The sequence below is a fragment of the Brienomyrus brachyistius genome, chromosome 1 (assembly GCF_023856365.1).
Source record: "Brienomyrus brachyistius isolate T26 chromosome 1, BBRACH_0.4, whole genome shotgun sequence".
Classification (NCBI taxonomy): Eukaryota; Metazoa; Chordata; class Actinopteri; order Osteoglossiformes; family Mormyridae; genus Brienomyrus; species Brienomyrus brachyistius.
In genome coordinates, this window is record NC_064533.1 from 8,431,369 (window position 1) to 8,443,684 (window position 12,316).

At 45.6% G+C, this 12,316-nt stretch overlaps 1 protein-coding gene across 1 annotated transcript; it reads right to left on the minus strand.

Moving 5' to 3' along the window:
• Positions 1 to 6,088: 6,088 nt before the first annotated feature.
• Positions 6,089 to 11,538, minus strand: pfkfb3 (6-phosphofructo-2-kinase/fructose-2,6-biphosphatase 3). The gene is made up of 15 exons (XM_049024455.1): positions 11,235 to 11,538; positions 9,974 to 10,102; positions 9,759 to 9,855; positions 9,616 to 9,682; positions 9,240 to 9,314; positions 9,097 to 9,153; positions 8,866 to 8,990; positions 8,469 to 8,676; positions 8,106 to 8,252; positions 7,916 to 8,020; positions 7,408 to 7,537; positions 7,263 to 7,325; positions 7,116 to 7,180; positions 6,874 to 7,026; positions 6,089 to 6,574 (listed from the first exon to the last, which is right to left on the minus strand). Exons 1-15 carry the CDS (start codon positions 11,314 to 11,316, stop codon positions 6,524 to 6,526), a joined length of 1,554 nt encoding a protein of 517 aa, XP_048880412.1. The 5' UTR covers positions 11,317 to 11,538; the 3' UTR covers positions 6,089 to 6,523.
• Positions 11,539 to 12,316: the final 778 nt, after the last annotated feature.

Below are 12,316 nucleotides of genomic sequence, written 5' to 3' on the forward strand. Positions count from 1 at the left end.
TTTTAATTATTTTCTCATGATATGGTGCACCTGAATTTAATTCTAGGAATTTTAAATAGTGATTAATGTGAGGGTCTCCTAACTTTATCCTCAGTGGAAATTAACATCTTAATTACTTTCTTTTGATAAATAAGTGAATGTTTCTTGTTTTTGCATAGATGATGTAATTACATCACCTTTATCTACAGATATAATTTGAAAAAATACTGATATGTTGATATTTCTTAATAAAGAACTAAATATTTAATAATTTTTTCACATGACTGTATGCTAAATCTTAGCTTGTCACTTGGGTGTATAAAGAATATACATGGCTGATTGAAATACTCTCCGCCTTCTTGGTCATAACAGCCAATGGGCAGCCTCGCTTGGCTCAAGACGGAACCCTGGTTGGAGCTCCAGGTGGTGTGTACAGTATGTCCCTTAGCTGACTGGGATCCGCTGAGGCTGCCCCCCCAGCAGCAGTCTGCGGTCCGGGGAAAGGAGACCGAGCCGTTGGCTGTTTGCTTTTCCCAGCTCCAGCCCCCCTCAGTTACTCTGCAGGCTGTTCACTGTCCTTATTTGACTCCTGTTTAGATGGGTGTCTCCTGTCAGCTGACGGAAACCACAATGCTGAAGTTTCTCTCTCTCTCTCTCTCTCTCTCGATCTTCCTCTTTCTGTCTCTCTCTCTCACTCTCTCGCTCTCTCTCTTGCTCTCACTCTCACTCTTTCTTGCTCTCACTCTCCCTCTCTCTCTCTCTCTCTCTCTCTCTCTTTCTCTCTCTCTCTCTCTCTCTCTCTGCCTCAACCTTTCTGATGAAGGATCTCTTCTAAAGACTTCTAGAGACACACTCCATGCTGTTTACAACTTACACCTGACCCAGGAAACTGTCATTCTACCACCTATTTATAACCCTAAAACCACATTGTGTACATGCATTGATCAAGCTGCAAGTAAATGCATTGTTCAAGCTGTGAGTACATGCACTGGTAAGGTTGTGAGTACATGCATTGGTCAGGTTGTGAGTACATGCATTGGTCAGGCGGTGAGTACATACATTGGTCAGGTTGTGAGTACATGCATTGGTCAGGTTGTGAGTACAGTATATGATCAACATGCACAGTACATGCACTGATCAGGCTGTGAAACAGTGCACTCGTCACATTGTTAGAACATGTACTAGTCACATTGTATGTGCACTAATCACACTGTCTGTGCCTGCACAGAGCGAATACATCACTTTTACCTGGTGATTAATTAAATATAATGCCTAATACAATATAATGCTCCCATAAGTCCGACCTGGATAAGGAGTCAGTAGATGAATGAATTGTTGGACAATGCAGTGCTGAAGTCATATTTTTGTAACAAAATAAGATTTTCAGAAGTTCATGACAATTACATAAGGAGGCACCACAGGTAATATGGCAGAAAGCTCTGCTTTAACAAAGCTTAGTGGAAAGTCATTTATTGCAATTAATTTCAATGCTATAACCTTTATTGACATAATCACTCAGGAAACAGAACAAACAAGCAGGACTGAGCTTCCTGTGTGAAATATGCAAACGAATATTGCTCTTTAACAGAGCAAACGTCGCGGTTTTCATAGGCCACTGACAGTGCCATTGACAGTGCCACTGACAGTGCCATTGACAGTGCCAGTGACAGTGCCAGTGCCAGTGACAGTGCCAGTGACTACACGAGTCTTTCCCCGCTGCCATTCCCAACCAGTGCAAAGTAATTCACCATCCCCCCATCCCTTTAACCAATAAACCACTTCCTTCAGGGTGTAAACAGACATTTGTGGGGACGTCAGTTTTCTGTCGGCGAAGGACCAGATGGACAAATCGGGCCACTTTGCATTAACAGGTGGGGCTGTTCCTGCGCCTCCTTCTACTGAATAAAAACGTCACACCTTCTTATCAGTGAGTTACGGAAAGGACATCAGCTCAGGCTTCCTGTTCAACCCCCTCACCCTGGTCTATGTGTAAATTCAGAGTCTGCAGGGCTCCTGCAGGGCGTGTCTCCCTGTGCGTTTAGACTGTTTACCAGCTGATTTCATGGGCCTCGCACGATTACGTCCTTTATGTGGGGCAAAGGGTGCAGGAATTCCCTCCAGGCCCAGCAATCAGGCTGAGTCAGCACCGCTGCCTATCCACGTGCTCTGACTTTGCGACACCTGATTTCACCAACCATCAGATTGTGGGCCCCAAGGTGAGAGGCAGGTTTCAGATAAACCTCTGGGGGTGGGGGAGGGGGGGGAAGTCTGCCTCAGAGCCAAGTTACTGCTAATCATACAGCATCTACGCTTTTACACAAATGCCTGGTTTCACTGCGAGCTTTTGTGGGTAAGTGGCTGACGTCTGCAATATCTGTCTTTATTTTTTACTAACTAATATAATAAAAAAGCCCATTCTGTATTTTTTGCCCTCAAAGCTTGTACAAATTTGACTGCCCCTGCTGCCCCCTGGAGGATGCCCCCCCCCCTTTGGGTCTGGTTAGGGTTAGGGCTTCTTCTCTCGGCCTCTGGAGGATGGGCTCCCGCTTTGGGTCTCGTTCCCCTAAGGATTCTTCCTTCTAGGGAATTTTTCTTTGCCACTATCATCTCTGGTTTGCTCACTGGGGGCTTTGGGCAGGGATAATGTAAAGCACTTTTAGACAGTGTAATATTGTGAAAATGCATCCATCCATTTTCTGTAACTGCGTGTTCTATTCAGGGTCGTGGGGGTCTGTCCAGGAGACTGAGTGCAAGGCAGGAAACAACCCAGGATGGGGGGGCCAACCCATCGCAGGGCACACTCACACACCATCCACTCACACAACACACAGACTATTTACAATATAATAAAACTGTTAGATGCACGTAATTGCGCATGCAGGCCTTCCTCAAATTGAAAATCTCATGACAGCAAGCCGACCCAAGTTGGCAACCCTGGTCCCAGAGGCGTGAGGTAACAGTCCTGTCCACTGTACTATTGAACCACCCCCTGTTGTGAAAATGCACTATTTCAATAAAATTGAACTGAATTGAGCAAAGAGAATCTAAAGCTATTTATTTTATAAATGATAAAAAAAGTGATTTACACTTTATAACATCACAAAGATCAGACTTGATTTACCAAAATATGTAACTGAGCTCCTAGACCAGACACCTGTAATGTCATGACTAGAAAAGGAAAGTGTAGCTAGTGCTCACACGCACGCATGCAAAGACGCGCCATCGCATCCCACATGGCACTGCAAGTTAAATGCACTCCTTGCTGCAGGAATGGCTAAACGTTTAGCATAAAAACAAAGCTTGTTTTTGCCCATTTGCATAGGAACACAGTGACTTTCTCCTGGTTCACTTTAGGCATCCAAAACCATGCAGTTGCTCCGGCAACGTAAACTTTATTTCTCGACTCACTGCAAGACAGTGAAAGTGGAAACTGCAGCCCATTCTGTGTTCTTGGCTTTGTGTCTGACGAAGGGGTGATTTCTCTTTAAGGTACAGCTGTATTGAAACAGTATCAAATGTCAATCAGGTAGTGGGGGGGGGTGGACCAATCTGCCATGGTATTTTTCTTTTATGGTAACCATGAAGATCAGGATAGGACGGCACATAATCTAATAGGAAACCGAAGTTGACACTGCAGTTTTCCAGTGATGTTATCACCTTCCTGTGCTTCTCACTAAATTTGTGGCCTCTCCAGCCCAGTGTGCTGCTCCGTGGGTTAGGACTTGTGTTCCTGTCACCAGAAGGTTAGCAGTTCAAATCGCAGGGACAGCAGAGCGATGTCACCATTGGGCCCTTGAGCAAGGCCCTTACTCTCAATTGCTCCAGGGAGAGGCGGACCTTGCTTTCTCAATTCTGTATTGCATTAGATAAATGCTTCTGCTAAACAAATGCAGAAGAGAGACAGCAAAAAGACACGGAGAAGTCTGTTTTTATTAAGGTTCATGGTCCCCGTCTCACATGTTCGAGCCACGCACATCACTGCACTTTCCCAGTGCCCCACACTGCATTGATGGCTATGAGCAGCCAATCAGGTGCTTCTCCTTTAGACCATTATCGCCTGACACCCTGCGAGCAGTAAAGCACGTCTCTGCCTCCTTGCTGCACACCTTCCTCATTCCCCTCGTAAGACCCCAGTTCACAAAACGAATCGCCAATAACCAGGAAGGACCCAGCGGAGCAGAGCGCGAGAAATTCTAGCTTTCTGGGAAAGCTGTGATAGACGCCGTCAGCCTAGTCAGGTGCTCAAGAGGATAAAGGGAGAATGAACAGCGGGAGTCTTACATTTCACTGTCCTTTTCCCTGCCACCGAGAAATAAACGTCCCTGTCAGTTCAGTTTACGCAGGATGAACGTCAGAGATGAGGACGCAGCTTAGCCAACTTCCGGGGGTGGGGGGGGGGGGTGGGGTGTGTGTGTAAAGTGCACGTAACACTTGGTGCAAACACCATTGCACCATCACCAGCCGCATGGCTCCCCAGAGCTACAAACTTGCCTCTGTGAATGAGATCTCTCTGCGTACAGACTTAATCCCCCATCCACTCACCTACAGGTCAGTCCATCAAGACTCTCATTGTGAAACTTTGTGGCAACACATCAAAAAATCGATAATAGGCACTGGGGTGAAACATAAACACCCACCCGGACTGACTATATAGCCTCAAAACGCGAGACCATAGCTGGAGGAGGGGACCCCAGGAGGCTGAGTGAGGGCAGGCCTCGCTTGGGGTGCTGGTGTATGTGCAGGTGAAAGAGCGGTACTGTTGGTGGGAAGGATACAGTCACAGAAATACACAGACAGGCTCCGCTGTGCCAAACTAGCATAGCTTCACACTTATACAATGACATCACAAATTTAAAGAAACAGAACACTTTTTTTTTACAGATTTAATTAGTGAAGAAAATATAAAATATATACATTTTTACTATGGTAGGCCAGCCTGTTGTTAGACAGGGAGTATACAAACTACATAGTTTCACAATGTCTGCTCTGCTCCTACAAAAAGAAAAGAATAAATAAATAGTACATAGAGAAGAACACATTCAAGTGTCTGTCCCATAATAAGACTGATTATCTGGTCACAAAACCAAGCCCTGCAGTCTGCATCACTCCCTGAACAATTATAGCTTCCCAGGCACATACAATATAGCGCCCAAAAAAAAAGGCATCTTCATTGTCTCCAGCTACGGTCATAGTACCTCAGTGGGATGCTGACAAATCAACTTACACAGTTACTCAGATACACATGTAAACAGATAGGCCACATAGTTCTACTTTAGACACAATCGCTCTTGGAGAAATGTTAACAATCAGCTCCGATATGGTTTCAAACAAGAATAACACACACGTACACACACCCTTGGCCACAGGTGTCAGATGCTGATTCACTGAAATCGAAGGACCGGACCATTTCCATAACCGCACCGAATGTGCAGGCAGCGAGTGACCGAACCCTGTGTGGCCGAGAGCAGCAGAGATGAAGGCCTGAAGGTGGGAGTCGGCCCTTCCTTAAAGAGCATATGAAAAGGACCAGGCTCTGTGCACAGGCCAAAACCGAACTGCCTCCGTCCCACCCGAACACTCGGCAATAAAGTGCATCAAATCCCAGTCACTTCGCTGCCACTGACGCATAAAACAGAACCATTTTCCCCATAAATCTCAGTCGCTAATGCAAATTAGCATCTCAATATGTTTAAGGGCAAACATCCTGCATCACAACCTTAGCTGGGAAGAAAAAAAAAAAGCTTTGGAAATGCTTTGTTCTGGGTAGCTCTGCGTCCACTGTGAACATAGACACTGAATATCCATCATGCTATGAGATGCATGTTCTTGCACGAGTGTAGGAAACAAGACTGATTTGGTGGCGTCTAAAGCCCTTTAGAATAACTGCCCACTGATTATGATATATATAAAACACACACACACACACACACACACACACTCTACACAGGAACCATATCAGCCAACACCTACATCTTACCAAAAAATATCTTTGGTGACATTTCCTCTTTTCTACCTTCCTGCAATTTCTCCTTTATCATCTGAAAGCCTAACAGACCTCAAAAATAATCATGCACGTTTAAGCCATTTACAAATTTTTTCAGGGAAAAAAAAAAAAAAAAAAAAAACACATTTAAAAAAATAACTCGGCTTGTGAATTCCTTCCATCCGCTAACAAACTTTACATCATATACAGGAACACTCGCAGTCATATGCACAGAAACAAATACATGTTTTCTTGCCTTGCAAGGACAAAACAAAATGCCCCCATGAGGATGGCAGTCCCTGAAAACAGAAAGACTTCAGGGATTCCCCCACACAGTAGAACGCCCCAAACTGGGAAAACCTTTGTTTAAAAAAAGTGCCAATATTCTGACATGTGTTGAGGTTTTGTTTGGGAGGAGTCAAGATTCATGCTGTATTAAACAGAATCAACAGGATGTCAAACAAGTACATGTAAGAGAAGAGAATACTAAGCAGCATTTTATCCCCAAATGGAGGAGAGATGTCCGATTCTGACATCAAAGCCCGTGTGAGCCAGTCAGACTCACTGGATTAGCTCCAGAGCTTCCTGGATCCTGGAAGGGTGTCTCAAATCCTGAAATAAGTCAGAACATCTGAGGTTAACAGACGGTCTACAGAGCAACAGCAAAAAAAAAAAAAAAAGAAAAACCCAGTACAAGGTTCCTTAGCATCACATTAAAAGCAGAACTTTAAGATCTACAGAAGATCTGTGGGAAACCCAATAAGCTATTCGCTGTACTGGAAATGCATTCAGTTCCATTTACTTCTACTGGGTGAGATCTGCTAGCTCAAAGGTATGTGAAGCTGCAAGTAAGCAGATTGCCCTTGTCTTGTTTCCTCCAACCAGAGTTCCCAGCCCACACGCAGACTGACCTGTCCTGGCAAAGGAGGAAGCCCAGGCGTGCACGGAGAGGCTGGGGGGTTAGGAGATAAGCTGTTGAAACGTGGCTTCTTAGTGGGCTCTGGGCTGGTCAGAGGGGTAATACTGTTCCGTCTGATCAGGAGGCCAGGTCCTCTCTTCACCTCCTGCATAGACATGATTAGGAGGTCAAGGACCAGGATGACCCGACCAAATATAATACAGCGGTTTAAAGACAGGCAGGAGCTAAACTTACCTCTGGTTTGTCCCTGTGAGTGTTCACAGCATCCACGTTCAGTGAGATGGACTCCACTTTACACCCTATGCACAGAACCAGTACAGTGAACTCATGCATGTCATAGGACACACAACCATGCAAACAACCCATATGCTACCAACTCACCATAAGCCACTGGGGTGAGCTTCAGAACTGTATGCAGCGGACACTTGAGGTAGGGCATCTCGTCTGAAAGAGGAAGTCATCCGCTCACACCAAATTCAGAAACGGGGAAAGTGAAAGCAAGGAGTTAAGGGGAATAGTATCTCACCTGCACTCTTGTCCAGGAAGTAGGCCAGCAAACAACGCATGACTGCCTGATGGCAGATGACCAGCACATTCTCCCGCCTCTCCAGCTCCATCATGACAGGCTCCAGCCTCTGAACCAGGTCTTGGTACGACTGTAGGGGGTATGAGGAAAGGCCTTAGCCCAATACCATGCGATGGCTAAACAAGGCGCATCTCTCGTTGATACAAATGCACTGCAAAGGCTTGCATTTGAAACACGGGACATGGACCCAGTAATACATGTCATGAAATTAGCATTAGAACAGGGGCGGGCAATCATATCCACAATGGGCCACTGTGTATGCGGGTTTTCGGGGTAACCTTTAGGTCAGCTGTTCAAACCCAGGTGTGAGGACTCTTCAGCCAATCAGTTCTCTAATTAGTAATCTAATTAAGGGTTTGCAGCAAAAACCTGCATACCCAACGGCCCTTTCTGGATAAGACTGCCCGCCCCTGCACTAGAACATGCTGGAACATGTGCAAGCTCATACCTCGCCCCTAGGGTAGCGGTAGTAGAACTTGTCTTGGTCTCTCAGCATGAATTCTTCTGGGAACCTCTCCTTCACCTCCTCATAGGTCATCTCCTCACACACGCCCTGTACGTGGGGATGTGTCACGTCATTCGAGGGCATGTGCCCACAGAGAGAGAGAGAGTTACTGGGAGACAGGAGGCTGCCTTACCGCATCAATCTCGTTGAGTGCCTTCCATTGTTCGTAGACCAAGCCCAGCGGCTCGGCCGTCTGAATGCTCCGTCGTAGCTGACTGCTCCACACCTTCAGATCCTGCAGCTTCTGCTCCTCCACGAAGCGGGCCAGTGCCGTTGCAAACTGACGGGGCAACCAAGGTAAGGCAAGTCAAGACTTGGGTGACCAAGCAGTCAAGAATTCCGGCCTTTGAAGGCAAAAAGACTGTCTCCCAGATTAAAGCCCTTACAACCTGATTTACAAACGATTCATTGCATGAGGCTGTGCAGGTGATAAAGATCCATAACCCTAACCCTAACCCACATGTGCTTCATCAGCAATCCTTATACGACCACGTACCTTTTTGCCCCGGACAGATAAGCCAGAATCCCCACCCAGCCGGCCTTGCAGATTGTGGTCGCTCTCGCCATGGCGACAGAGGTAAATGGTGCGCGGTTGCACGTGTATATTCATCAGGTAGTACACGATCCTGCTTTGGATGTGGTCCTGGACGCGGTTGACCAGGAACCTGCGGCCCACGTCAATCACCTTGATGAAGGACAGGTTTCTGAGGAGCACAGAGGGTGTTTTGCATGTGAAAACAAGGCACATGACCTATCTGGTTTCCATTCTTCATACTCTAGGACTGTGACTCTTACCAAGGTGTCATATTTACATCAAATTAAGCAACACTATTCAGGGTTACATACTGCAGCACCTCAATTGGCAAGAGGCTGCACTACAGGTATGCAGGTACCTGTCATGCCCATCAGGGTCCAGGGGCTCATACATGGCCCGGTAACATTCGATCCTCTTCTGGAAGTCCTCCATGGCGTCTGCCTTATTGCAGTCCTGGTAGTCTGGACATGATACTTTCACTTCCTGTGCAAAGAGAGCAAAGGCATCAGCTGAAAAACGCACTCCCGAGAGTCAGAGCTACACCAATATCAACAAGTCAGAGACGGAGAATCACGACAGAAAGGCTCACCATGATGTTTGCAGCAATGATGCTGGGCTCATCGCAGATGGACTCGATGAAGAATATCTGAAAAGGAGAAGAACCATTTTGTTTGAATACTGTGAGGTGATGCGTTGAAAACAGTCACTTAAAACGTTTGAAAAGTTCCCAACCTTGAATCCATTATCACTGCCAAAATTCAAGATCAGGTCTCTTCTTGCCCTTGTCGTGTTTGTGGCATCAAACACCTGAAGAGGAGAACATATGCATGTTATATAAAATGACCCTGAAGAACATAATGCTAATGGCTGACCCTCTATACCAGCGTTTCCCCAACCCGGTCTTCAGGGAGCACATTTTTGCTTCTTCCCAGCTCCCACATTATTATTCCCTTCGAGGTCCCTTCCCGGGGCTTGGAGGGAGCAAAAACATAGACTGTCTGGGGAGCCTGAGGACCGGGTTGGGAAACACTGCTCTATACGACGTACAGCATGTTCTTTGCACTGTGAGGAACACGCCGATTTTGTTTCAGTCTCAAGGGCCACTTACAGCAATTTGGCCGCCTTCCTCTGTCAGGTAGGTCTTCACATCTCTGAGGGCTGCCAAGGCACATTGTCTGTGGAGAAGGAATGAGTCAGACTATGCCCAGTCACTCCCCAGCCCCCTCCCACGATCCCCTGGTTCTCACTCACTGTCTGATCTTGATGGCATCCTGGTTGTCGGACTTGAAGAAGTCGTAGGAGCTGTAGTGCTTGACCGCCTCTCGTCGGTATTCACCCACATTAAAGACTAGTGATAGAGGAGAAGTGTCAGATTGTGCTGCCCAAGGGAAACTCCACCCACATTAGCAGAACCCCTGGCTTTCTATGCGTGGTCAGGGGCAGACCCAGACCCGGGGGCACGGTACCTTTGGTGGGCATGCCAATCCAGTTGAGATAGCGGGTCAATTTCCTGGAAATGTAGGTTTTACCGCGAGCAGGCAGGCCCACCATCACAATGACAGTGGGGGGGTTGGCCAAGTGAGGGCCCCCACAAGCTGTGGAAATAGCAAAGAGCCAACACTTACGCCACAGCAACAAAAAATTAAAATCATCAACCTGAATGCAAGTCTCCATTATTCATGCCAGGGAATAGCACTCGGATAAAGAAGAGAGTTAAAAAAAATAAAAGGAGAAAACATTGTTTTGAGAGATTTCAAAAAAAGAGTCTTCTTTTTATCTAGTATCAGGACTCCAATGGGATTTTTTAGCATAAATTATTCAGGTTCCGGTGGACGACCATCGCACTCATACTGGTCAGCTTTTCTGGTGCCATACAGCTGCATTCAGGCTGACCAATCGTAGGACCTCGTCCCACACGCAGGGAGTGACGAGGGCGCTGTTGCCACCCACTACTATCATACGGTTACCATGGAAACGTAATCCCCTTCACCTCGAGAATTAAAGGCGGGTGACTCAGGGACGCCGGAGGAATGGCCCTCCGCAATTCGAAATGCATGCACATGTCAATGCCGGCGAAATCTATTTAGTTACTAATATACAATTAATTTCTAAGAATATAAAAACGAATTAAATCAGAAGACTGTATAAGAATTATTTTTAAACTATATTTTGATAACTAAGGAAAAAAACGCTTCACTGTACATTCGTTTAACCGGGTTCTTTACGTATATTCGTGATTGATATACAACATACACATCGACATTTTAAAATGGTCCTCACCAAAACTAAACCGCATATAAGGTGAGAGTCAATGCACCTGATGCGCACAGAAATCCTCCCTTAGCCAAGTATGTCTGACTCGCCTGTGTTAAACAGATGCAGGTGTGTCAAAGCCTCAATTCCAAAACCAGCTCCTCGCAAATTAAATACGTTTTTTTGTAAAATACGGCTGAATTTTGCAGGCTTTCATTCCGGAATCCGCCGTGCATGACGTATAATCAGATTATTCATCTCCGCACCGGTACTTACTGCCTAAGCATGCGCTCCCTATAAACCAGGAACGCAAGTCTATTTCATAATGTAGCCTGTTAATTTATACTAATTCGACATCCAAGGGTGAGTTTTAGTTATGATATAAAATTCAACAAAACACTGAAATGGGTGATGCCGGCAAAATGAGTAACTATAGTTCGTGGTTCTGGCTATATACTGACATGATATACTCACATTTCTGCGACACCGCTGGTTTATCATCGCCAGTGGGAATCCAGATTTTTTGGATCCTGTTCTGGGTGAGCTCAGTTGGCATTCCTTAATGATCGCAAAATGAAAGAAAGAAGATCCGAGTAACTGGAAACCGACACGAACACGAGCGTCTGGTATTGCGTATATAGAAATCCCCTTCCGTTTTCACTTCCTTTATCCGACTCAGCTGGAGGATACGTCAGGGCGGTGGGACGCGCACTGGACCCTCTCTGTCTCTGTCTCACTGCTGCGGTTTCCTACGCTGATTCCCGGAGTTCCTTTTAACTGCGAGGCTAAGGATGTGAAATGTGATCCGTGTGACGCCCAGAAATTCCGTCATTCAGTCACACTGATCCATCCTACGCCGGGTGACCTGCTGCGCCCCCTGGTGGGCTGGACGTGGAAATGTACCAGACGCTTGGACCCTCTATTGTGGGCTTTTGAAGTGTAAAAATCGGGTTTTAAACTATTGAAAGAGTCTATTCATTCAGTGTGACGAAAAAAACAATTCAAGATAAAGCAGCGTAAAGTAATACCAACATTTAGGTATTTTTGGGGTTTATAATTCATGCCTAAACATTCCTTCAAAAAATCTAGTTTTGCATATTTATTATCTGGTATTATATACCGTATGCGTTGTTGCATTTCTATATAAATTATAATATATTGTATTTATCTCTTTCCATGCTAGTGGAACAAAATTTTCACTCATGGGAATCAATAGACATTTATCTTATCTTGTAAAACAAAAAGGTTTTTTTTCCTGCACACTTCACACATCGCACACATTGAATAATACCAATTACACAAAACTAAACATTTGAAATAAAAAACGTGGCAGTTTATATTGTGACTCATGAGTTTCACTGTCTGGCTCATTTCTGGGACATTCCGAAAGATTAAGGGCATCCCCTGCGCACGTGCGGACTCAGGCGTCGGCACAGGCATTGTACCTACTGAGTGGAAGGACGTCTACGCCTAGATCATAAACGAGTAAAAGTTATGTGGACAATTGCTTTATTGTCGTGCATTCGCGATCGCTTTTTTTTTGTTAAAATAATTGT

What these genes read in the sequence shown, in the direction of transcription:
- pfkfb3 (XM_049024455.1), bottom strand. Translation starts at nt 11,316, where the DNA reads ATGCCAACTGAGCTCACCCAGAACAGGATCCAAAAAATCTGGATTCCC. An exon ending in CACTCAACGAGATTGATGCG is followed by an intron (nt 8,021 to 8,105) that starts GTAAGGCAGCCT and finishes CCCCACGTACAG; the next exon opens with GGCGTGTGTGAGGAGATGAC. An exon ending in CTCACAGGGACAAACCAGAG is followed by an intron (nt 7,027 to 7,115) that starts GTAAGTTTAGCT and finishes ATGTCTATGCAG; the next exon opens with GAGGTGAAGAGAGGACCTGG.